Raw genomic sequence first — 26,326 nt, 5'->3', positions numbered from 1 at the left:
CACTTACACACAAAGTATAGGGGTGAGAAAAACACTACTTCAGACAACAGGAATCGTTTTCTGGTTGTGCTTGTGGATTGTGTCAACTTCTATTTTCATACTATACAGGATATCATAAAATGTGAAGTTTTTTTTGTGAAAATAGGGTTTGAATGAATATTTCTTTTATTTACTTTTTTTGGTAGGTGTGTATTTGCCCTTATTGTTGAGGGATAGGAGTAGGAAAACTGTAAACATAACAAAGATGCTATTTTTGTCAATATTTGAAGATTACAGCCAAGAACTGTAGGGACAGTGAAGGAGAGGACACACATATTCATCAATCATAACTGAAATAAAAAATTGTAAATGAAAGGTTAACTCAGTCATTTTACAAATAATCATTTAAACTGACCGACTCTTTTGGCCAAAACACCTGCATCCTGCATGTGCCCTTCTAAAATCAGCATCACTTAACAGATTTAATTATAATTGTTCCCTCTCTGCTACAGTCAATGTCAGCTGTGTCTTTTAATTCTCTAATCAGTGGTCGGCAGGACCGCTATCACCATCCCCATGCAGCTTCCCACTCAATACAGACATCCCAAAACACACACAGACTGGTTTTGTCAAATGTTTTATTGAGTGTAGACATCTGGGCTACTGTAAAACATGCATTATCTGCAGAAGGGGGAGAGGAGCAGGTGGCATTGTCCCCGCTGTCAGCTGTGTCAGTGCTGGCACCCGTGATGGAGATTAATGAAGTATCTGGAGAGTAATATGCTCCTTCAAATGCTGCTACAATTTGGAGTGGGGGCCGATCCTGATCTTAAATAGCAAAGCTGTCAGAGTTTACTGAACCTGTGCTTGGCACATGAGGGGGGCTTCGATCCTACGGGATGGAAAACAAAAAGTGAGAAAGTGGCAGTGTGGATCAGCCAAAAAAAAAAGGGTGGGGGGTCAGTTATGTAAACAAACAGATTGCTTTTGTGTCACTTTTTCTTTGGTGCATTTGGTGCGTTAAATTTGAAAAAGATGATGTCTCCATCCTCGACAACGTAGTTTCTTCCCTGTTGTCTGTATTTCCCAGCTGCCTATAAGATAACACAAAAAAACTGAATTAAAATAAAAGCTAACAATCAAAAATCAAAACACTGTATGATGCACAGGTTGCACGGTTACGTACTGTAGCTATTCATTAATCGGCATCATGGTCAATACAGAGCCCATAATAACTGTGTATATTGTAAACTGAAATAGAAAATAATAGTGCAGGATGAATATCTAATCTATTTTATTGCCTTCAATAACTTTACTCCAATTCCAAATGTCATTCTTTCTCCACAACACACACACACACACACACACACACACACACACACACACACACACACACACACACACACACACACACACACACACACACACACACACACACACACACACACACAGTTCCATGTTTTGTCCAAGGGGTGCCTGATTTCCCACTGAGTGAGTAATCCTCTCTTCTGCCCATTTCAGTTTCATGTACACAAGCACAAAATGTTAATAAGTCTTTGATTACAGCACTATCAAATTTCTCAAGGAAACAAAATAAGTTCTAACATTTCTTTTGTATACAGTAAGTGTTTGTTCTCCTTCCCGGCAAACTCAAAATAATTGACTTGAAGTGCTAATACGGACAGGTTTATGCATTCTGGTTCTGCACAGCGCACAATTAATTAGAAGAATCAATGTCCCTTTAAAGGCTCAGGAGACCATTTAATCCAGGCTCAATACCACCAGAAACACTGGATGGAGAGGGAGACAGGGGAGAAAAAAAAATCAATGGCTATTTGTGATTCCTGAGTATGTATTAAACCAGACACGTCTAACTGGTTCATTTGCACTTGAAAGCAGCCATCTGGAGCAGCAAGCTTGGCTTAAGCAGATATGATTACTAATAATGTGATATCCTTGTATACTGGCCCTATTCAGACAGCCTATTCCCACAACTGGCATTAAATAGCATGGACCTTAATGCCACAGTCAGAAACGCTCCATGTTCTTATGAAGCTCAAAAAGGGATTAGTAAGAGAGCATGCAGTAAGGACCTGACACTCAGATCTCAACGTCGGATAACAATAGTGAAAACCCCCCAGAGACCGACACATTTCATCCTCTGTTTGCAGCTTATGAGGGGTGTGGACAATACACTGCTGCTGCATTAAATATGAAACGCTTATTAAAAAAGATTTGAATCGTAAAGAGATTTGAATGTTTTCATAGTGCTTCCTTTCCACACTGGTCCCTGCAGGTCCCTGTGTGTCACCACGATGACCTTAGTTGAGTCTGTAAGTGGGCACAACGAGTTGATGGTGGTGACAGTAGGATTGTAACTGCATGGCTTACAGCTGCATGCTTAACTTCTGCTTTAATTCAGTTCATTGAGAATTAAATAAAAAAAAAAGTGTCTATACAGAAAATACATTATTATACATTATTATTATTATCCATTGTAATTATTTTAAAAAAAACCCTTTATTCCACAGTGTTGATTAACTGATTATAAACTCTGTACCTTCAATTACCAAATTACAGCTTAGTGACATGACAGTAAATTGATGCCAAACCTAAATCAACATTTGGGGTAGGAAAGAAAAGCATTTTGAAGCATTTTGCAAAGTACCTGCTGTAGTTGGCGCCGAGTTATTGTCTTCATAAATTCACCATGAAATCAGTTATTACATTTGACAGGAGTGTGCACATGAACAACCCACAGCCCAGTTAAAAGGTCAAAACAAACACCGGCCATCATAAAAATAAGATATGCAAGTCACATTTATGCGCTACCCATCCATGAAACAGTCCTTATTTGAGGAATTTCACACTTTATTTAACTTGCCGCTTTATATCACTGTCACATGCCTACAGTGGCTTGGGGATTTGGCAACAGAGAGCTCTGAGCTAACAGCGCACTCTATAGATCTGATAAATGCCTGGTGAGGTGAAGAAGTGCTACCTCTGAGCGACTGTGCTAAGCCACGAGCAAGAACTACCATCAGCCAGTTAAGACACATTGTGATAAAGATATGCACAGCTGGAGCAGAATGGCAGTGTTTAGAGCCAGAATCAGCTGGCTTGTCAGGAGTGGTGCTGGAGTGTGTGCAGTAATTTCTTCCCCTGAGTAAAGGTGAAGAGCAGTTTGCAGAAGGAGCTGTGTGGTGACTGTCAGCTCCACTGATCACAGGAGACTTCCCCTCATCTCCTCTGGCACCCTGACTGCTCACCTTGACAGCGCTCTCACTGCCTTCCTCTTTAAAATCCTGGAATTTCATTACTTCCGCCATAATGAAGCCCTTCTCAAAGTCTGTGTGGATCTTCCCCGCAGCCTGTGGAGCCTTAGTTCCTTTCTGTCACAAGGAAGGAAAAGAGAGGACAAATGAATTGTTTTGGAGAAGATGGATTACAGCATGCGAGCGACATGGTGTTTGATAGGGTGATAGCGTTGTGAGCATCACTCTGGGGTGTTTTCAGTCGGGGGTATTCTTGCCTCAGTCCTGATTTCTGGATAGCTTTCCACTCAGCTGTGCCCTGCTAGGGCGGCCTGGACACCGATAAGGACCCAGCACTGCTATCAATGCCTTCTGATTCCCATTCCGTGGTGTTATTGATTTCTGTCCAAGCAATCTTGCCTCATTGTGGGTCGCTGCTCGGCTCTCTGGTCATGACAGCAAGAAGACCTGGTGTTGCAGTGAGAGGCCAGGGTGGTACAGACCTCACTGCATCAGGCCTTACTACTGTGATACTCCAGAGTTTGGTAATTCAAATCCAAACATTTAATAACATTTCAGTGGTGCAGATGGAGGGCTGTGGTGCTACAGTCTGTGAAACTGTTTTGGATGTCTTTAAATTGACTTGAAATAGACAGTAATGATTTCATCCACAAACCATTAAATTTAAAATTAAAATTAAAATTAAAATATGCAGTTATTTCAATCCAATTTAAAACGTGCAAAATAACAGTTTAATAGTTTTATAAATCCTTTGTACCCTGAATCCTCTTTAGTGCTCCAAGACACAACTGGTGACTAATAAAATGTGCAATTTATATGCACTGAAATAATGCCGGGCGGAAATGACAAATGACCCAAATAAGTGACGTGGCTGCTGTGTATCATTATGACTCCTGCCTGTCGACCTGCTCGCTCTCTCTCTGCTCTGCAGCTCTGTGCTCAGGAACTGTTGAGCAGTTTTAATTATGTATATAATCAGGTTGGGGTCAACATATTTCATGCCAAAAGAATGATGCGTATTTAATGACTCTAATACATTACCATCTCTTTGCAATCTCATTGACGGAGTGCTTGTGAGTTTAACTACCATTAATCAGCATCAAGGTTTGTCTATCTGGAGAAAAATAGATTAAGGGAGGGATTTTTTTCATATGGCGCATTACAAGAGATCCACATTGTCCTAGTTAAGAGCTATGCAGAGCAGGCTGATAGATAATGGTCACCTCGAGGCTGCCTAATAAAGCATGTTAAAGGACTTAGGAACACGACATTACTGAGTGTAGTTTTTACAATGCAAGATGTATTGGCTTAATATAGTTACCCACTGATGCTTACCTGACTAAATGCCCCTCACACACAATCAAGGCTGGCTGTAATCAGTTATGTCGAGGAGGACAAGCATGTTTTTGAGGATGCCTTTGAAGTGTTTCGAGAGTTTTTTGTAAACAGTGAGGACATCAGTCATGCTGAGACGAGTGTGTGCCTAAACCTGGTGATGTCATCTGACTTAAATGTAATGTGTCCTGTGTTAAAAATAAATAAATAAATAAATAAAAAAACAGAGTGAGCTCACCTTCCTCTCTGGCTTGCACGCAGTCTGACAGCCATAATAAAAATATTTACCTAAGTCTGTGTTTAAACTTGTTTGCATGTGTTTCAAATAATCTACAACAATACAGTAAATATTAAGATAAATTAATAATAAGAAGAAGAAGAATAAAAACTTGGTATTCTTTTTACATGCAGCAGTGTAACTTTCTTTTCTTTCTAGTCAGTGGCAAAAAATGAGTCTGTCTAAAGTCTGTTTGTTTGTCAGTATCAGCATGAGGCATCCTGTTGGCAGGCGGTCTGAGGCTCATACTGTATAACTGCAATGTCGTGTGTTCATATCTGACCAGGGGGTTTGTTGCATGTGACTCCCCTTTCTCTCGCTTCCTTAACTTGCTGTTTTTTTTGTCAAACATCTCATAAAAGCAAAACCCCCTGAAATAATCTTCAGAAAGAGAAACCGGTATGAGTTTGTATGTGCTGCAAAATAACCCAGAAGCATCAGATGGTGTGGTGAATTTCCACATCGTCTGTACGTCCTCCTACGAGGTAATTGGTTAAGCTGTAAATGCAGCCACCACGTCTCAATGGGAATTTATAGGGTGGAAAAACATTTTTACTAGTGCTTTGTTTTTGTGAGAAATCCATGGATCTATAGATGGTGTTCATATTCCAGCTGCTGCTGCTGTTAGCCACAGCAGTGGGGTTCCTTTCAACAACAATTTGTACTATGCTTCAGGAAAATGAGACAAAATTATCGAGCAGAATGTTTGTTTTGGTGGTGAATTGTTAACAGTTTTTGGCTGCACGCAAGACCACGGTCTGCACATTCATTCATTGTTAATGTTCTTTATTTCAGCTGGTACTAACTCACCACAACTACACTAAAATTTGGAAATGCCATGTAAAGATCACCATGATGTGTTTGTAGATGTGCTTAATGCTTTGAGATAAATATGTATATATTTTACTAATTTTTTTAAGTTTGTAAAAAAGAAACAAAAAAATAAAACAGTTGTGTCATGTGTTATCAGGCTCATTTAGCTAAAACTAGCACAGTCTAATACAACAGTGCTGCCAATAAATCCTTTCTTTCTTTATGAATGATATAATGTTCAGTTTTTGCTGAGGTGTTGATTAAACTGTGTGATAATTGAAATGGTGAACCTAATAAAGGTCTGAATTGTAACACACACCGTGAGATTTTTCTGTCATTATTACTTCCAAGTAAACATGATTTATAGCAGCCTATTCAACAAACACACTGAACACACCTAATAAGATATTATGGACATTTTTGAACATTTGTCATTAAACTGAGAACTCTAAAGAGGCTCACATTCAAGGAAAAAACCATACTGATTCGCTTAGCGAAAGGTTGTTTGAAAATTGCTTTTTGAAAATGGTCCTCTGAGCTATGTTTATGGGATTGAAGGCACTCTGCATTGTAAAGGTTTTATTTAAAACTGCATCCCTTAAAAAATCTGATGGGATGGATATGATCAAGTACACAACTACCTAAATGTTTAGCTTTTAAAAAGTTTCTCAAAAAGTTACTTTGCTGTAATAAACCACCTACATGGACTTATAAAATGTAAGTCCTGACCAGTCAAATACCCTATTATACCTGTGGTCAATTCTTCTATTTACTCAAGAGAAAAAACAAAACAACAACACAATAACAGCATGCAAAACCAACATCTGTATTGATGTAAGTCCTGCGATCCCATTGCACAAAGCTCTTGGCGGGCCGGGCTCAGTAAACTGAGACACACAGGGAGGAGGAGCCCCCAGCAAGGCCCACAAACAGTCGAATGAAAAGCGACATCAATTTTGGCACAGACAACCTCCGTCACACAGATTAGGCAGGCACAATGCACAGGCTCCTTATCTCCAGCGGCAGGAGGAGGGCAGGCAGATCTGCACAGGATGGAAACATTCTCATGGACGTAATGGGCAAAATCAATTGTTGCCCTCCTCAATCAATGTAGCCCCCACTTTCACTGTTCAGCAGCTCACCAGTAATTGAAGTTATCCTTGGCCTGTAATGACTAGCTAAAGCACAACCATGACAAAGTTGAAAGTGTGTGATATCAGTGAGGGTGCCAGCAGGGTGGAACGTGGGACACTGTGTGTATTCCTTTGTGTGTGTGTACGTGTGTGTGTACATGTGGTACACACCCTCACACTCTCATGTATGTGCATAGCAGGCAGCTGGCTCTTACCCGAATGGTCCATGCACGGACCTCATCTGGTCCGCAAGTGAAGAAGTACTCCAGCTGCAGGGCTGCGTAGCCTGCCTTGATGATCTTGCCCAGGGCACTGGTGGAGAGAAATTTCAGCTTGAATCAAGGGGTCTGAACTGTTTAAGTATTCTTTATTGCCACTGATGCCTAGACAAAGTTCACTTCAGTGGCAAGGCCCCATTCATTCCAATATAAACTCATTAAGTGAATAAGATGGGTCACTTCGTTTCACATAAGACATTCAACTCTCCAATGGTTTCTTTGATTAATTACGAAGCTTGTAGACTCATTTAGCATTTTTAAGAATTCAACCCGATGCCTCGTTCTGTGCTGAGAGAAAAAAAAAATCTGCTGTCACAATTTTTCTCTCCATAGAGGTTTTCACATGAGAACAATAAACCTAAAATGCCCAAGTTATAATTATACCTACAGATGACAGATGACAGTTAAAAACTTAATTTAGAGGAAAACCCTTTGACTGAGTTGTTCAGTAAGAAGAGGGATCCTTTGCTTTATAATAGTAATTACTCTGCCATTTATTATTCTATCAGCACATGCAATTAAAGGAGTGCATGGAGGACACAGCTGATAATAAAGTGTGGGGAGACTGAATGCTAATTAACCTCTGCGTCTTCTGCTCTGTGCAGTACTTCTTTCTCTCCTCTTCACTTTTGTCCTGTAGCTGGCTCTCCAGGCCGCCGCTGAAGGGGATGACCAAGGCTCCGGGGTCATGACTGTCCACCCACTCCTTGATTTTCACCAACCTGGTAAAAAAAAAAAAAAAAGAGGCCACAAATGTAGTTGGAAGACTTGATTAACGTGAAAGTATTTGTTATCTGCGGGTGCATGCATATTCATGAGAGCAGCTGAACATATGAGTGTTTTTTCCATAAACATTTTCCACTAAAGGTTTGATTCGACATGTTCTTTGCAATAAGGTTTACTCAATAGTAAAATAAAAGTACATAAGCATTACAAACAGAATCTACTAGCAAGTATCACAAGTAAAAGCACTCATCATGAAAAACAGGAATTGTACATGTATATTATGGGGTCATTATTACTGATGCATTAATATATATATGTAAGTAGAATATTAGCTGGTTGTTTCAAACACTTTATGTACTTTAGCACAGTTTAATCTGCAAATGATGATTTTTAAAACTATTTCAGTCTCAAAAACCTTATATTCTTTAAAAAAAATCTGGCATAGAAGAAAAAAATATATTATTATGATTTTTAGTTTTTTAGTTTAAATCACCTTGTATAAACAAATGTTATAAGAAGAAGTCCCTGTGTCTTTAAACAAGAAACAATACAGACAGACAGAATAATTATGGAAAATTAATTATGACTTTAGAAAATACAGGACAAAAGTTAAAGAAAAAGAAAAGAAAAAGGCTATTCTTAGTGCACCTGTGGATTATAAACAGCTGATCATAATTGTATGAAAAATAACCTGATAAGTCACTACGAACTGTAGCTGTTAAATGTAGTGTGGTAAAAGGTACAAAATTTCACTCTGAAATCTACTGAAGCAGAAATATAAAGAAGCATCAATTGGCAAAATTTAAGTACAAGTGCAACAGAACTGTACTAAGTAAATGTACTTAGTTGCTTCCCACAAGACACAACATTGTTTAAATTAATTTGTGCTGTAAAAGACAAAGAAAGTCATTCACCTGCTGAGTGTCCAGATAAACATTTACTGTAAAGTCAGGAGGGAGTTGAAGAGCTAGCCACTACGTCTTACCTCACTTATAAATGTCATTCTCTTAACCTCCTGATTTTTTTTTTCTTTTTGTCTTCCAGTCCAGCAGGACACCTGACATTGCAGGACAAAGATATCCTTACACTTAATGGTAACTCTCAGTCAGAACAATATAAGGGGGTTAGGGCAATTATGAGATTAGCCCCACAAGCTCTCAGGCTGGGATTGGACAGGTCTCAAAGAACAGCATCACACAAATCCATTTTCACACGGCGGCCCTGACAGAGCTCCTAGGCTGGATTGATTCTAAGGGGTCCCTGTCATTATCTGTAATCCTAGTTTCCTGTTTAAAGCCCATAACAATCAAAGACTGGGAGGGAACCGACCACCTCAACACCACATCTATTCCAATAACAATGTCACCGCTTTATCACCTACAGCACCATATCACTACTCCTACCTGATGATTATCAATATACAACATATGACGGAGCGACGGGTGCAGAAAGAGCACAGTTTTGCTTTAATTGGATGTTTTTCCCAACAAGCCACAATAACACTACAGGGTAAATTTGAAATGCCTCATATGCCAGTTTGCCTGTCTGTTCAGATGCACATCTATTAAGAGCCGTAACCTAATATTTCCCTTTCTGTTCACACTATATATATGCCGAGTTGATGTTTGACTGCCACTGCAATAAGGTGGTAGCCGATGTCTCACCAACAAAGGACAGAGAAATAAAACACATTTAGTCAAAGCCAAAAACCTGAAAACACAGGAGATGGCAGGCGCTCCAAGAGGGGAAAAAATCCAATCTGAGATAATAACAGCTGTAGTTTGTCACTTTTAGCAGCACAGCTGTCTATTTGGTGGCACGTTATTTGCATTCCTCAGGTATTGCGTTCTCTACAGGCGGCTGAATAATGATTCACAAATCACTCTCTCCACACCAGTCAAGGGCTGTGATCCTTTGAATAGACCATTGTACCTGAGACTGTAATTGGTGAAGACTTGACAGAGCTGAGCCAAGCCAGCCAAGTAACAAAGAGGCTCTTGGTAGAAGGCTGAGGGATGATTTTAATAATGTGAAGCCGAGACGGAAAACGTGAGCTGCAAATGAGCACGGGGGTCTCTGGGTCCTTGCACTGAGTGACACAGGACCAGACAAACACCTTGCCACAGGAACATGAAACTCCCCCTTCTCTCAGCTCGAGAAACAAAGCTCTGTCAATTAAGAGCTTTGATGCTCCATCAACATGACTCCCAAAACCAATCCTGTCAACTTCACCGCTGCCACTTTGCAATTTGTATATATGTCCTTTCCAATTATTTGTGTGAAAATTTTGTGTAAATTGGGGAAGATGTTTATGTAAAACACGTAGCAGATATTTTTTGTCCCGTCCTTATCTTTCTGTCATTCATGAAATTCTAAATTATGAAGGGTACTCATGTAAATCTGAATTGCAGAGAAAATGAAAGTGTTGTTTTCTATACATCAAGACCACTTTACAATTAAATCTGTTCAGTGTCATGTACAGTGTTTCCTCTCTGTGACTGAAACTGGCTTGACTTATTTTTTTAATGGAGGGTGTAGTGCCTGTGTTTCTTTTATGCTTATTAACCACATCTTTTAAGAGGAAAGTGAAATTACCCTAAATGCATTTAAGAAACTCTGTAGACCAAACATCAAATTAAAACATGTTTTTAAATATGGTTTACAAGTCTAAGCTACACAAAAAATTCAGTAAAAAATATGGGTGTGTGTGTGTCTATGTCTTGTCAGTCTCCCATTATGTCCCAGAACTGAGTGCCATCTCTCACTGCTCGGTTAATAGAAAGATTCAGCACTTTCTGGTCTTGATATCCCTCTCTGAACAAATGATGCCTGAAATTTTTATTCTTTTTATAATGGAATTCCAATGGCCTTTGCTGCAAATCAAGTGGAAATTTTTGCATATCAAGTGGGAAAAATTAAATGTTAACCACGTTTTAATGTGATTAAGGGTGACAGGGACATTATTTCTGCTAATCATTCACCAGCTTGAAGGCTCAAACAAGGCTAAAGAACAAGCCATGTTTGTGCTTTCCCTGCTGCTCTCAATTCAAAGAAAGAAAATAGTTTTCTTACACGTTCTTTCATCAAACTTTCACAAATATAAAACATGTATGCATAATGTTAACTAAGAAAAATCAGTCAAGACAAAAGCGACACCCTGCAAATCTTTATATATCTGTTTACCTTACATCTACGAAAACAGCTGTCATGTTATTTGTTGTAATCTTTAGATTTGAAGCTTGTTGTATTTACAATACAGCTAATTTAAAGCACAATATGTTGTGAAATGACAAAATAAAAAAAAACAACTGGAGCTTCCACAACAGACTGGCTTTGAATGGAGATGTCCCACAGGGGGCCACCCTCTGGAGCTAGTCTATTTGTCTTTTTGTGTGGGAATCCTAAGGGGGGTGGTGCGGGTGATGGTGATGGGGGCATAATTCCTGTGTTTCCACATGCCTGGGGCTTCCCTGGGCTTTGTCAGAGCTTTGATCTGCTTAAATGGCTCAGGAGGGGAAAACAATGGGAGTTTCTAAAGTACAGGGGCAGCTACCTGAGACAATGACCTGGGTCTGGTGTCTGACATACATTCATACAGGTTGGCTTTATTAGGAGTGCTTAGCCAGTTAAGCCTGTAAAGGGTGGGCCACCACCTCCAGTTTGAGTGCTCCTTTCAGATGCAATTGAAAGCTGATGGACCTGAAGAGTAATCCACTACATACTACATTCATCCTCTGACACACCCACAGGTAGAGGAGCCAGCACCTGAACCCGGGTATAACAGCCATGTGTGTTACTCAGCCATTTCATGTATCTTGGCAGCTGCTAGCTTGCATGTCAGGCACTGTCTCATCAGGTAATAAACCCAGGGTCCCCTCTGTTTTGTTGGTCCCAGGTTGCAGGGACGAGCATCCTAGGGGTTAGGATGCTGTGGCACACAGCATGCACTAACCCCCTCCTCTTTCCTTCCTCTGTGAAGGGAGACAGAAATGCGAGGTATGAGCTCATGGTGGCTTTTGAGGCTGGGAAGTCGGGGGCTCTGTGGGAAGCTTTTCATCCTCCCAGTGGTGAGCTCCTGAGCGACAAGAGAGCAGACGCTCTCTGCTCCCTGCGGCCGTGGCCGGATGGAAAGGCATTACACATCAGTCTCTGAGAAGGAAGGAGATCTGACACACACACACACACACACAGACAGTCTCCAATACTGTCAACTTCTTTCAGCCTTCAAAGTAATCATGAGCTGAAGGAAACAGAACATGGTGCAGGCACAATGGGAGCAGCTTTAATTAAGAGCATCATCTCACATCATACCTCAAACAAACCTCGAGGGTGTGCTGGTAACAAGCTTTTTTGAACAACTTTCTTTTCTTTGATAACTACACCCATTAAATTTTTAAAGACAAATCTTGTGACTTTAAATGTTTGCACATGATAGATAAAAACCCTAACAGACCGTCATTCCCGGCTTTGTCTTTACGATGGTTGTTGAGAACACATTATCAAAGCTATGGCCTTGTTTAAGTCTATCTGTAAGAAGGGGGGGGGGGGGGCAAGCATCAGAAATTCAAACAGTAACCCAGAGGAGTACATTCTACATCACCCAAAATAATTCTCTATATGGGGTATCCATGCTGTCATTCACAGCAGTTGACTGGGCGAGAGAAAATAAGGGGGCTGGGGTAGAGTGGGGGGAGTCATCAAGATGTGACAATTGTGACAAGAGCAGGCAAAGTGTAGCGCCGAAGAACGCCACACGGATTTCTCCATCTCTTCTTTTTTTCCAGGATGACAGCTTAATGTCTACCACATGCAATATTTATTCTCATCGTGTGTCAGACTGTCTAGCTGTCCTAGGGAGTACAAAGAATGCCACTTATTAGAATAAAAGCAGAAGGAAGGTAATCAAGGACATATGTAACATCAGCCAATCATGCCCCCTTCCAATCCAGCATCTTTTTTTTCCCCTCTCCCCATTCACAACAGTTCAACAATAATCCTGATAATAAGCATTCAGGAGCTGTATGTGGCAACACTAAATTCATTTATTTGTCTCATTAGAGCTGCCAAGGCTGCAGGCTACTCACTGTGGCATGTGTGTTTGGTCTTAACCTTATCACAAAGATAATAAAAAGCACAGCTCAACAAAGCCAAAGCTATCAAAATGTATCATTAGACAGACTTGAAACTCGCATTACTTTTTAATGTCTGCAATGCCAAACTACAGGCTTTACAGGGGAACGATTCCCAGGGCGCCCTCAGAAGAAAGCAAGCATGATGTGCTGCTGCAGAGGTGTCTACATACATTATGAACTGCAGGTGACTCACTCAGCATTAGTGTCCTTGGGCTTATGTCTGATAAATGAGGGAGAAGAGACAATCTGTATTGGATTTTGAAAAGCAAACAGATTTCGTGCATGGTCATTAAAGAACAAACAGGAGTAGAAAAAGTCTCTGTTAGTCTCAAGTTTAGGGCCTGTCTCATTAGTTACAACAACGGTGCTACATCTTCACCACCGGCACACAAACAAAGACAACAGGGTGACATGTGACATGTCAACAGCGTCCTTTCATTACCTTGACTCAGGACAGTCAATAACCAGGCTAACTGGACCGACAGGACTTTATTAGCACCATCTGTTTCAGTTTTACTATACAACCTCTCCTGTTGTTTTCTCTCATTGAAAGCTAGCTAAAGGCATCCATTAGGGCCAACTGTGGGCAGTAGGGTACATATCTTACCATGGGAAAGTGTTTCTCAGGATCCCACACTGCACAAGGAGAGAGTGGACGACTGAGCACAAAATAAAAAGGAGCAAGTGATCGTATATCTCCCACACCGCTTTGAAAAGGGAACTCTAACTCCCTAGATAGTAGTTCCTAAAAACTTGGATGGAGCCAGTGGTTTTGCACTCAATAAAGTTTCAGTTGTGTTTATAGGAATTATGGTTTGGAGTAGCTGAAGTGGGCTGCAGTGACTGCTTTCATGGAGTGGCTTTCAGTGAATCATAATAGCCCCCCCTCCCCATCTCAGTTTTTTCCTGTCTGTAAATCTTGATGGGCACTCAGAAATGGCTGGCTGTTTGTCAAAATGATCAGACAAAAAAAAAAACAAAAACAAAAAAAAAAACAAAAAAAAAAACATGCTTAACTTATTACTGGCATTCTTAAAAAAAATGGATCAGATTTAACAAAATACAAGTCAACACTAAAACTGCGGATGAAGGATCTTTCTTTCCTCCATATGTTCTGCTTTAGGGGAAAAAAGGTATGAGCTCTCGAGACAGAAGATGCACACGTGACATGCTGATACTCCTGTCAGAGCTTCTTTTACTTTAATTGTCAAAGCTCCTCCTACAGGCCAACTAAAGTATCAGACCCAGCAAAGACATTTTCCTGCTTTTCTCCTCCTCCTTTAACTGAAGTTGGATTTCTTTTAACTCAGCACCAAAGATTTTCACCTCATGTTTTCACTGCATTAGACTCTAAGGTGAGAGTTGAAGGATGAGTCTGATTTTCATTCATGTTTTTCTTTTTTCAAAAAAAGTCCTGTGACCAAGACCAACCCCAACAATGCATTAGTCTCGCCATATCTCCTGCCCACCTGTTCCTACTTAAAATATATATATTTTTAAAAGTATTATAATTATAATTTGCTAAAACAGCTGGTCACTGTAGTTTTTAGCAAACATTCCTTCAGCAGGAGCAAACTGCATTTGTTGGGGACTATTTTCAGCCATGCATTGATACACATTTTGTCTGCAAGTGAGTATTTGTGGCAGCAAGACAGTGTATGTGGGATTGACTCAAAATAAACCACAGTGTCCATGTTTATTGCAATAAAGGAACAAGCCACTCAGTGCATCTGTGTGGCTGACTGATGTGTTTTTAATAGTTTTTTTTTTTTTTTTTTTTTTTTGACAACAATGGAGCTCTGAGGCACAGAGGAATAAACTATATCAGGCTCTGGGTACACAAACAATATTGTAGGATCAATTCATTGTTGGTTTTGGTCTTTTTATGGATTTGTTGACAATAGGAAAAATACTGAATATTTCCAGCCTTATCCTTAGTGTCTTCAGCATCTTGCTCAACGACATTTCAACAAAGCTGTTTGCTGAGATCAGACTGGGAATTGTCAAACAAAGGAAAGTCTCCTGAAGTACTGAGACAAGCCACTTGTTGTCCATAAACAAGCTGTTTTTTTTTTTTTAACTTTATAGTTATATGAAATGGCTGATGAGATTATAAGAATGGCATGAGATTTTTGGAATTACACCATGCCAGACAAATATGAGAGAATTAAAGTGGAGATCAATTTATGCACTTTGTGGCAGGAAAACAAAAAGATTAAAAAGGTTTACTTGAAGAACAGCTGTAGTATGAAACCATTTCAGTTGTGGTTTCCTGGCATATACCCAGACAGAGGTACCTAATGTGACACAGGTTGAAAAAATGAAGGCAATAACAACCCAAGGACTCAAGGAAAGTCTATACAGACTAAAGAGAGAAGCACACATACCCATATCTGTATAAATGTAAATACACACACACATACACACTTGCATACAGGCAGACAAACAAATCCAGATACATATAGACTCATACACAGACACACATATATATAGTTAATAAAAGCTTCAAGCAGGGTACCAACGCTTGAAGCAAAAGCTTCAAGTGTTGGTACCCTGCAGTTCTTACACTCACCAGGAGAACCCACACTGCAGAGGCACTCACAGACAGGTCATACTTGCTAGTTTCCTTAAAGGTCAACTCATCTACTTAAGAGGCACCAATTTACTTTAATGCACATTGTCCAAAAGAAAAAAAAACAGCAAAAGAAATGACAAGAAAGAAAAACATCACTGTGTAACTGGAGTATTCTCAGCTGTGTCTTAGAAAATGTGACTGCTCTTAATTCTCTGAGGAGGATTAAATAAATATCTGCTATCAAACCTATTACAAGAAATAAGAACTGATAAAGATGATGAGGCTGCAAGCTTGATAAACAATATCTTAACTGACAAGTGAAAACACGCTAACACTGGGCAGGCTGCAGCCACCACATCATCAACAGTGCTCTAATGACCCTCTCTAACACACAAACTACGGTATGTGATGCAGAGACAAGGTCTTCCAGGCAGCTCACTGACGCCGAGGAAAGAGGAGAAAGCCTCTTGATAGACTCTTGTAGATGCCATTCCCTATCACGCAATGCCTCTCAGTCATAAACACATGACAAATGCGGCCTTAATCATTTTTTACGAGCGGGGATGTGCAGGGGGCAGTGCATGGCTAGAGGGGAGAGGGGAGCGGTGAGCAGCAGGCGGCCCCCTCTGCACAGAGGAGAGGGCTGTGTGGTAAAGTCTCCTCTGGAACATCACTCGGCCAGCACGCCTTTGATCTCCACACCGCAATTACGCCAGCATCCAAATGAGCATGGAGTCGCCTCTGAAACAGACTTCAAACATGCACATGTACGCATTCTCATACACATACACATACACTGTATAGGATTGGAGCCATGTGCTCCTCTCAACAGTAAATGATGTACTGTCTCCAGCAGAGAACCTGGGGATGAAAGGAGGCCTTGCTCCTCGTCTGATCCTTCCATTAATGATGGCTTGCTAAAGCTAATACTGTGTATTCTTGTCTAAACAAGGGCAGCTTGGTATGTGGTTCTGATACTCCAAACAGGATGAGCTCGGTTAACAATGAACTGTTTCTGGAGACTCAAAAAGTCGAAGAAAACTACTGTAATGTGCGTTTAAAAAAAACCTGCCTCTACAACCTGCTATTGAGTGCCTGGAATAATAATTAAAAAAAAAAAAGAAACAATTCACTTGCATACATTAAAACCAAAAATAATGTTTGGTGGAGCATGTTGCTAAAATGAATAACACAAACCTACAGCCTGACTGACAGCATCCGCTCAGCAAAACACAGCAAATATAAAACAGTACTTCAAAAAACTCAGGTATTGAACCTGTGAAATGGCCTGAATGGTCGTCCTGAGAGACACTGATAAAATTGGCTTATTTGCCTCATTCCAGGATTCGCCTTCTTTTCCTCCACACATTAAAGCTGAGATTGCAATTTGTCTTGCTGTTTGCTTTGAATAGTCCTTAACCGTATCATCATCTCAACTGTGCTGGTGGAAAAACACGGGAGCATGGCGACAGCCAAATGGCAGTCTGGCGTCTCTGCTGCAGACTAGCTGCCATTAGGGCTGAGAGCAGCATTTATTGTACAATTAGGGCCAACTAGATCTACCTGTAATCATCTCCATACAGGTGTGAGCCCCTCTCTGGACAAGGGAAGTGACTCATCACTTGTCAAACATCAACACTTTGATGTCGGCATTGTTCATCGCAGAGCCCTCAGGACACCTGAGCACTACTGTTTGCCTGTTTAAAACGCACAAAGATTTATTGCATTTCATACAGTTAAAAAAGAAAACACTCACACACACACTCAACATGAAAAAGGCTCTCTTCCTACTGATGACGGATGTTCCACATACCATGAATCATTTGATTTATGAGTCCTCTTCCTCCTCCCACTGTCTGACAGTCATACTTTCGTGTCAGGTAAACAACTTCCCATGTAATACAATGCTGCCAAGTAAAGCACTAAAAACAAATTTTGTACGAACTGACACCACAAGCCTAGAGGGCAATTGAAAAAGTGTGATAACAATCCACAAGTTGGTGTTATTGACAAAACGGCTGTAGTGTAGAAAAGTAGCCCTTTCAGATATAATGGATGTCTAACACCAGCCTTCAAGATCATCTCTCACTGTGGCCAGATGACAACATTACTATAAAAAGTGTTTGTAACAGAGCAGAGGATCATAGATCTGGAAACACAGCAAAGAAGTTTATATTAGTGCATTAAAGGTCATCCTCAGTCAGTTCACATTATATATAGTGTTGCACCTGCAAAGTAAAAAGTACAAATCCCTGTATATTAACATTAAAAAGCAAAACACATACGCATGTGCTATTTTTCTTCTTCTCAACTAATACACAGAAAGCCTCTGCCGTCATTGTGATCCGTGGGAATTTCATGGCTGTAAAGTGAAGCTTGTAATGCTACTTGAACAACAACATGTGAAAACAAATATTTGCAGACAATGACAATGTCAGAAAATATTTAAGGAGTGTTATCGTTATAAGTTACTCACTGTCTCCAGATGAACTTAATTATTTGTTTGGCTTTGAATGTACATATGTTTGTTTTTTGTTGTCATTTAAAGCCCTCGCTCTCTTTGATATCATATGGAAATGAGAAATTTTGATGGAAAATCGAGACCATATGCTAGTATGTGCTTAATGAAGTGCAGAGTCTGGAGGCTGGTTGGGGTTTGCAGAGCTGGATGTTGTGTTAGAGCTTACTTAGTGCCACCTCCAGGCAGATCCTCTCACAAAGATATGACCGTTTCTGTCAGCAGGAGACCACAGTCAGTGGATCAACGAGGCCAAATCACACACACACATACACATTTCTCACACACCTGCACATGCACACACGGGCACGTGCACACACACTTTTTTATAGCTGAAATGCAGATTCAATCAAAGTTAGTAGAAATCAATGTAATCCTGTACATAAGTAGGAGAAAAGCTCTTTGGCGATGATTAATGACTTGACTCCAACTCGCCTTCGAAGCACTTACCATTTGTTCTTTTTCCTGATGTAGTCTTTCTCCGAGAGGTTAACAAGGTAAATCATTGGTTTGGATGTCAAAAACAAGTATTTGTTCAACACATCGATCTGTGATAAAGACAGATAAAGGCAAGTACTGAGAATTCAAACTTTCCAAAGTAGCCTATGAGGACAGCATAGACAGAGATAAGTCAAGCCAAAAATAAAATTAGAGTCTGGTTGGGAAGCGAGTATAAAGCCTTTAAATCAAGATTAGCACAGCCAGATGTTATTATCTTGAACAAAAGTAACGTCAAAATACAACCAACAAAAGACTGTGCATAACATTAATTTGTGATTTGCACAAACGACATGTTGCTCCAAAAAAAAAAAAAAAAAGAAAGAGGAGGAAACAGCAGTTTTACTTTTAGGTCAGATAAAAAGATTAGCAAGATAAATCACATTAATAAATTTGACTATAACATCAAAGGCTTACCTCCTTGTCGTTCCAATCAGGATAGTAGCGAACATGTTTCTTTTCATCCACTACCCAGCTCTTGATTTTGCACATAACGTCCTGTTTGGGGTTAAAAGAGAATGAACAAGAAGCCATTAAAGGAGATGAAAAAGAATATAAACCCAGCAGGGTATGGGGTAATTATTTCCTAAATGCATGGCATCCTGATGCCAAAATGAACAATGGCTGTGCTCGCATTCAAACAGGAGTGGCCTGGCTTTGACGGGGATGGCATGCACAAGACCCCCTTCCCTCCTTTAAATCACGACAAAATGCCTTCTGGGGTGTCTCACAGTTTTATACATCAATATTCCATCGGGACTGTTTAATGAAAAGGATAGAGAGAGGAGACAAAATTGGAAAGAGCAGGGAACTAATTGGAAGTTGGTTAGTTAGGTGTAAATTATTGGTCCTTCCTCAGGCACTTTGCAGAATGTAGTCGTACTGAATAAGTACTAGTGAGGTGCAGAACAAATTATTCACTGTTTCCTCTGGAGAAAATATTGAGCATTTCCAGCTATGTATGCCACGTTCATTACTGAGGTACTTGTGGGTTGAGACCACAGGCAAGACTAGGTCTTGACAGGATCTGGAAGCGGAAAAGGGTGGGAAAATGGGAGGGAGGTAGTTATAAAATTTGTAATAAAGAAATTGAGCCTATTATTGTTGATCCAGCCCCAAAGAAATTAGCGGAACACATTCTTTTTGTTCCTGTCAACTTGACCTCCCCCTTCATATAAAAACTCCCCCACCCCCTGCAACACTCCCCCTACCTCCTTTTCCCTCCCCAAACCCTTGCAGCACTTCACAATCATACTCCCTTTTGAAAGAACTGAGGAAAAAAATCCTGCCAGAGCCTCAATTACACAATGGCAGAAAAAGCTCCACACACTGACCCCCAGCCAGCTGCATTCACTCTCTGCACATCTCTCTCCACAGGAATTCTAAAGGCCTTTTAGTCAGGCAGCCAGAGTGCAGCCAGCGGGAGAGAGCGCAGGAAGAGCTGCATACACTCCGCCCGCGCCGGCCCAAGTCTTCACAGAGAGATTAATCATCTGTGAAATGGAAACAGCAAACGGCCGGTGACACAGGCTGAACCCGCTCCAGGTTTCCCTCATCAGCTCGCAGCCGCCGTGCAGCGTTCCTCTAACAGGCAGGTGTTAATAAAAGGCATATAGGTCCCACAGGGGTCAAACACATACGCCTGCCACCATGAAGCGCCGCTGGTGGGCTGGCTTCTTATTATTGTTTTGTAAGGATAGGGATTTTGAGGATTCATATGGACAAAAGCGATGAAACATTGTTCTTGTAAACACAGCACCAGCAAAATGGATTTAAATCTTTATAACAATGCATACATATGAGCCCTGTGCTCATGCATGCACATAAATTTAGCTCTAAGTCATAATGAAATGGTAAGTGACTCTTTCATCCTGACAGCAGAATTTAAGCACAATATACTCTTTTAAAATAAATCCAAAATTTCTGATTTGGTTGTTTTTTCGAAATCAGAAAATTACATTTTCGTAAGCACCACATCTTCAGCTGTGAGCTCATTCTCCAGCAGGAAAACTCAAACCAATACAACCTTATAATAAAAAGTTTTTTTCTTTTTCATTAACTTTGCCCCCTACCTATCAGATAACCTCAGACATCCTTTTTAATTTACAGTGTTTACCATCCCCTTATGTGTTTTTTTTTCTTGCCCCAGCATCCTGCTTCAGCAGGAAGTACATTTAAAAAGAAGCAAGTTTCCCTCAAAACACTTAATGTTTCCTTTGTGTCACAAACCACAAATGATCAACATTATTCTTTTTGTACATGCTCAATGTTACACTATACTGCATAATTATATACTAATATATACAGCAGCTCTCTCTCTCAGTAATATGGTTTAGTATATTGTTTCTGTATCTTGCATAACAATGTACAGTACATTTCCTACGCTGCTTGCATTTCTCTGCAAGACTACTTTGCATTTTCATTCCAAGACTTGATGAGTGCAAATGCAAGCAAAAATGCAAAAGTACATTAACTCGGGTTTTAAATTCAATTCAATTTTCACATTTTTAAAATACATTTTTTAAAATGTAGTTTTAGTCTCATTTGATTTTCACTGTCACAATATAACACAACATGCGTATTTAAATCTAATCTTGGATTTTTAGGATAGTTTCATATAAACTACTGTGTCCACTAAACCAGCTCTATAAATGTGAATGGTGTGTCATATTGAATCACTTCAGATTAAATAATGTGATAATAGCCAGATATCTGGTGAAAAAAAACAAAAAATGTTGCCCATTCATTTTAACGCCACTAAAGTAATTTTTAAAGATCTGCTTCGACGAGGATAAAAGCAGTTTTTGATCATGAAATTTCAGTTCCACATAAAAACCTGTAGAGCTCATGAGTATGACAATGGAAATTAGATTTTATTTCAAATTACTCAGTAAAGAGGAAAATCTGAGGAATCAATCACCATCTAAATAGTTGCACAGAATTTCCCTTTTATTTCATATCATCCTGTGGCTCTGCAGAAGAAAGTACAAGCCCTATTGTTTCTTTTAAACTGTTCAGTTTTAGACGTAAGGTTGATGCACATGGTCTGCATATAGACGCTGACATAAACATGTGTATATGTGTCTATGCACAGCTGAGCATGTCAAATGACAGGCTTAGCCTGTGAGACAATCACACAATTCCCCCCATCTAAAAGCTTGGTGCAGCCTTTGATAAGCACCATTCTTTGCCCTCTAAAGAGGTCTACTATAGATTCTCACTTGCCGACGTGTGCACAACCTTTGACAAGTAATGTAGATCATTTTTATTCATTGCCTAAAATTGTTAGCAATTATGTGCGTAAGCGGCCACCTGCCTAGCTTGAATGGCTCCTGTCTGTGGGGCTACAGGGGTGTGGGGAAGTGCTGTTGGCTGTATGGCGGGGGGGTTTAGTCTGAGGGGAACCAACCAGGCAAGGGGCCTCTGCAGCAGGTGAAATAGCCCCTCTCGTTAGCGTAATGAGTGGTCAGAGCCGCAGTGTGTTGGGGCCTGAAATTGGGCACGCCGCTCCAAGTGAAAGGCCAGATCCCCTCGCGTGCTGGCCTATCTTATCCTGCTCCAATGATGGAAGGGCATCATGAGACATTTACAGCCAAATCATTGCTAAAGTTGGGTGCTAAGCCTCATTACCTTAACAATATGACCACCTGAATGTGTGTGCTTCCACATACATTTTGATCTGACATCCAGGATATGGATTTTTTTTCTGATCTTGCCCTGCATTTTGCCCTGCACCTCGTTGCATATAACCGAGAATCCTCTGTCAAAGACTATTCTAAACATTTACGGTATTCATAGCGAGGTATAGGCATATGTGTCACCCACTGTATGGCCTTACACAATTTTCCGAGCTGCTGTAGGTGTATAAGCATGAGCAAGAGCTGTGCCATGATTTGAGTAATACTTTGGATGAAAAGAGCTATGTGGAAACACTTTCATTAGCCCAGTGCTGTGACCCAGGGTCAGCAGCTGAATAAGTAACTCTCTATTAATGATTTCTACAGCAGAAAACCCCTGACCCCTGATCACTTTCAATCTCAGAAAGGGAAAAAATGGGGCAGGGGGAGGGGTGAGACCTATTGGAGGGAGATTAAAAAAAACATACTTTTTTTTTCTCCTTTGCCATGTGTGTGGGAGGGTTATTATTTGTGCCTTGCTGTGAGAGAGAGCAAAGGGCCTGCTGGGACATTGACTCACATATTCTGGTTTGAGTTTCTTGTCACCGCCTCTAATGGCCGTCTTCTCCAGCTTGTCAATAACAGGGCCGATCATCTCCTCATCCTTCAGCCTCAGCTCCTCATGGATGATCTCCATATCCCTCACTGGGTCCACTGTCCCCTCAACATGGATGATATCCTCATCCTCAAAAGCACCTGCAGCGATAGGACACAAACACACAGAGTGGGCAACAGTATAGAATTATTATTTTTTTCCAGGAACAACAACACTGCTTTACATGAACACACACTGTATAGTACAAGCAACAAAATCAATGTCATTGACTTCCTGAGATCGAATGTGAAACAGTGATTAGATTTAGCACAGAAAATCATTAGCTTTTGCAGAAAAGGTGGGAAAAATAAACATCCACATGAAAAAGCCCAGTGGGAGTCACAGGGAAGTCATAACAAATACAACAAAATATTCAGGAATATATTTAACCTTTCTTTTCAGTGTGCAAGTGTCAGAACTGTAAGCAACAAGCTTACAGTGTCAAAGTAAGTTTCACTAAAATTGGCTTTAAGTGCAACAAAACAGGCTTGTCTGTCAACCTGCATGAAGCAGAGTGTGTCTGGTCATGCATTTTCTACCCCACTGTCTTAAAACAATGAGCTATTAAGTTTAAAAATATGAGAAATAAACAAAGGTGAGAATGATTTAACAGAAAAATGTCAACAGAAATAAATGGAAGAGGACAGTCTTCCCCTAATCATTTGCATCATAGCCGTGGCTGTGCTGGTGATTAGGTAATGAGGCTCTGAAGCAGACCATTTAGCCAGCAGCGGCTCTCAGGACTCCTTCTGATTCTCCAGCAGGGCTCGGAGGAGGGTGGGGGGGGGGGGGGGGGGGGGGAGAGAGAAGGGGGTGTACATCTGTCACATGCAAGTGACGGCCTTTCACATTGCCAGTGGCAACTGCACTGGGCTGTTCTCCTAAATGTTATTCCAATACATTCCTTAATTTACAACCCATACAATTTGTGCACTGTTTGTTTTATAATGTTGCTGCTTAAGTGAAAGTAGCAATGCTGCAATATAAAAATAGTCCACTACAGAGCATAAAAAATAAAAATAAAAAAGTCACTTAAGTTAAAGTATTATTAGCAAAATGTGCTTAATGTATTAGAAACAAAAATACTCATAATTCTGAAAGTGACCCCTGTAATTGTTAGACATTGTATTACTATCTCATATTATTGTATTATTATTACTGATGCAAGAAAGCAGCTTGCATATTGTTGCTGACCATTGGAGCTAGTCTTAACTATTCTATATATTGCAAAAAGGAGTTAGTTAAGCTATGACAGCACATCAGTGCATCATATGTTTATCTATAAAGTGTCTCATGACTAAATCTGTTTAGTAAATGTAGTGGAGTAAAAAGTACAGCATTTCCCTTCAAAGTGTAGTGGAGAAGTAAAACTCAAATAAAGCACAAGTAACTCAAAATCGTACATAAGTTCAGTGTTTGTATAAATTTAATGTTATATTCCAAAACTTGACCCTAAGATTAGATTAGATTCATGAAAATATTGTATAGTAGGATTTAAAATATTCCTGCACACTTTTTTTCGTAAATCAGTCAACAGCAGTGGCTCTTGAAGTATCACACTGTGGCATAATGGGAATACCATATCATTCAACAGGGAAGTGGATGTCAGGCAAATGGCCACTTGACTTTAACTATTGCTGTGTTGAGGGACAATATGTTTGGAATGTGCATGGTGGCGTCACTAAACGTTATCAGCTCTCCCTATTCATGTGTTGACACCTGAGTGTGTGAAGGACTGCTGACAGGTGAGGCCCCGTGAGATAATAACGTCACTGGAGTGATTCACATTACTCATCACAGAGCTGTCACGTCTTCTCTCAACACGTTCCAACAGTGATACATGTAGAAAATATTGATGATTCACATAGTTGTGTTGTAATGGTCGTGACGGGCCACAGCGTACCTGACATTCAGGCAAAACTTTGCAGAGCTGTATCCTCAATGTATGAAGTTATCAGATCACTAGAAAGACTGCTGAGAAGTTTGTTCCGCAGTAAAGTTATCCCCTGTCACTCCACTAATCAGATCAGTGTCCTGGTTGGTTTCGAAATATATCAGCAAGTACTGGATGAATTGCTATGAATTTATTTTAATTTATTTATTTATTTATTTTCAGTGCAACCACTCCAACAACTCAACAGTTGTTGGAGTGGTTGATACGGACATTCATGTCCACCACGGGATTAATTATAGTGACTGACATGCTAATGTGCTACATCGTAAACATTATAGCTACTAAATCTCAGCATATAAACATTGCCATTGTGAGCTTGTTAGCATGCTGGCATTTGCATTCAGCTAAAAACAATGCTGTGCCAAAGTAGAGTCTCATAGAGTCGCCAGCATGTTTGCAGACTCTTAACGTTGTTCACTCATAAGAACCAGTGCCCCTTTTAAATTGTAAAAGAGACAAAACTGTAAACTGATGCAATATGAACTCCCCTGTGATCTCCCACATGCACAGAATATCATCTTTTGTTCCTCTACTGGGTTGAGGAGGGATAAGTACCTGATTTTCCATGGGACTAAACTCCAAGGGTTTTACAATCTAGCATCACTCATCAGTGGCATCTAAACGTAACACAGCTCAACAACAACATGACAACAAAAAATCCTACACCAGTGGCTTTATTACTCATGCAAGTCAACAGAAGCTGTAGAGTTTTGTGCAAGCTGTCATCCTGTGCGTTGTCCTCATGGTGAAATGAACTTATCCAATTACTCTTTGCCTAATCAGGCTGTTTTGGTTCCTCTCCTCTTGCAGAGGTACTCCACAGTATAAACAGTTCACTTACGCCACACAGAAAGGGGCTAATCAGTGGAATTATTGTTTTGCTGCTCCAATTTACCAGCTCCCTGTTCAGCACTGATTGGAATGAAAATTTGCTATTGTGTCTGCATGAACTCAGAAAATATAATGCAATGTAATCATTTTGTTAGCTGCAATAATATACATACATTATAAACAATTATGATGTACAGTTTTGATACACTGTGTCTCCAATGGAAAATGCATACCGGTCTGTTGTTCAATTTAGTACATGTTAATTAGGAGCGGAGAGGTTTAAGAAAGGTTTGCATGGTTAATAAACCACTTGTGATTTGTATAAATCACTCTTAATGAAAGCATTAGAAATGACTATATGGACAATCATTTTTTAAAAAACATTTCTTACCTTCTTAAATAAGTAATCAACAGTTTCTGACCATTGTTATACATCCTAAAAAAAAAAAAAAAAAAAGCTGATAAATCAAAAAATTCAAAGAGGCTTTGAAAGAGCAGGAGCAGCTGATCACTCACTATTTAGTCATCAGTTGACAGTCTCCTCTGACTACCACATATTCCAAAGTAATTTGCTTTAATTAATTTCGCCTAATTTAACATTCACATCTACTTTACTGCCGTCCCATTCAAGGCTTAGAGCTGGAGAACAAATGCACAAAGTGAAAGAGGGGAGAGAAATCTGAGGGGGCAATCTCCACAATTAGTCCTTTAACAACTGGGCCTGGGTAGG

At 40.1% G+C, this 26,326-nt stretch overlaps 1 protein-coding gene across 1 annotated transcript in view; it reads right to left on the bottom strand.

Annotated features, from left to right (window-relative positions):
* Positions 1 to 615: 615 nt before the first annotated feature.
* Positions 616 to 26,326, bottom strand: part of LOC121194368 (obg-like ATPase 1) — a 40,055-nt gene continuing 14,344 nt past the window's right edge. Inside the window, exons 5-11 of the mRNA XM_041057224.1 lie at positions 22,737 to 22,912; positions 18,957 to 19,037; positions 18,492 to 18,589; positions 7,672 to 7,812; positions 7,028 to 7,124; positions 3,249 to 3,371; positions 616 to 1,073 (exon numbers count right to left, since the gene is read on the bottom strand). Coding sequence (XP_040913158.1) covers positions 972 to 1,073; positions 3,249 to 3,371; positions 7,028 to 7,124; positions 7,672 to 7,812; positions 18,492 to 18,589; positions 18,957 to 19,037; positions 22,737 to 22,912 — 818 coding nt within the window. The 3' untranslated portion in view covers positions 616 to 971. The remainder of the gene's footprint in view (positions 1,074 to 3,248; positions 3,372 to 7,027; positions 7,125 to 7,671; positions 7,813 to 18,491; positions 18,590 to 18,956; positions 19,038 to 22,736; positions 22,913 to 26,326) is intronic.

Source organism: Toxotes jaculatrix, chromosome 15 (genome assembly GCF_017976425.1).
Source record: "Toxotes jaculatrix isolate fToxJac2 chromosome 15, fToxJac2.pri, whole genome shotgun sequence".
Taxonomy (NCBI): Eukaryota; Metazoa; Chordata; class Actinopteri; family Toxotidae; genus Toxotes; species Toxotes jaculatrix.
This window is presented reverse-complemented; position numbering and strand designations above follow the sequence as displayed.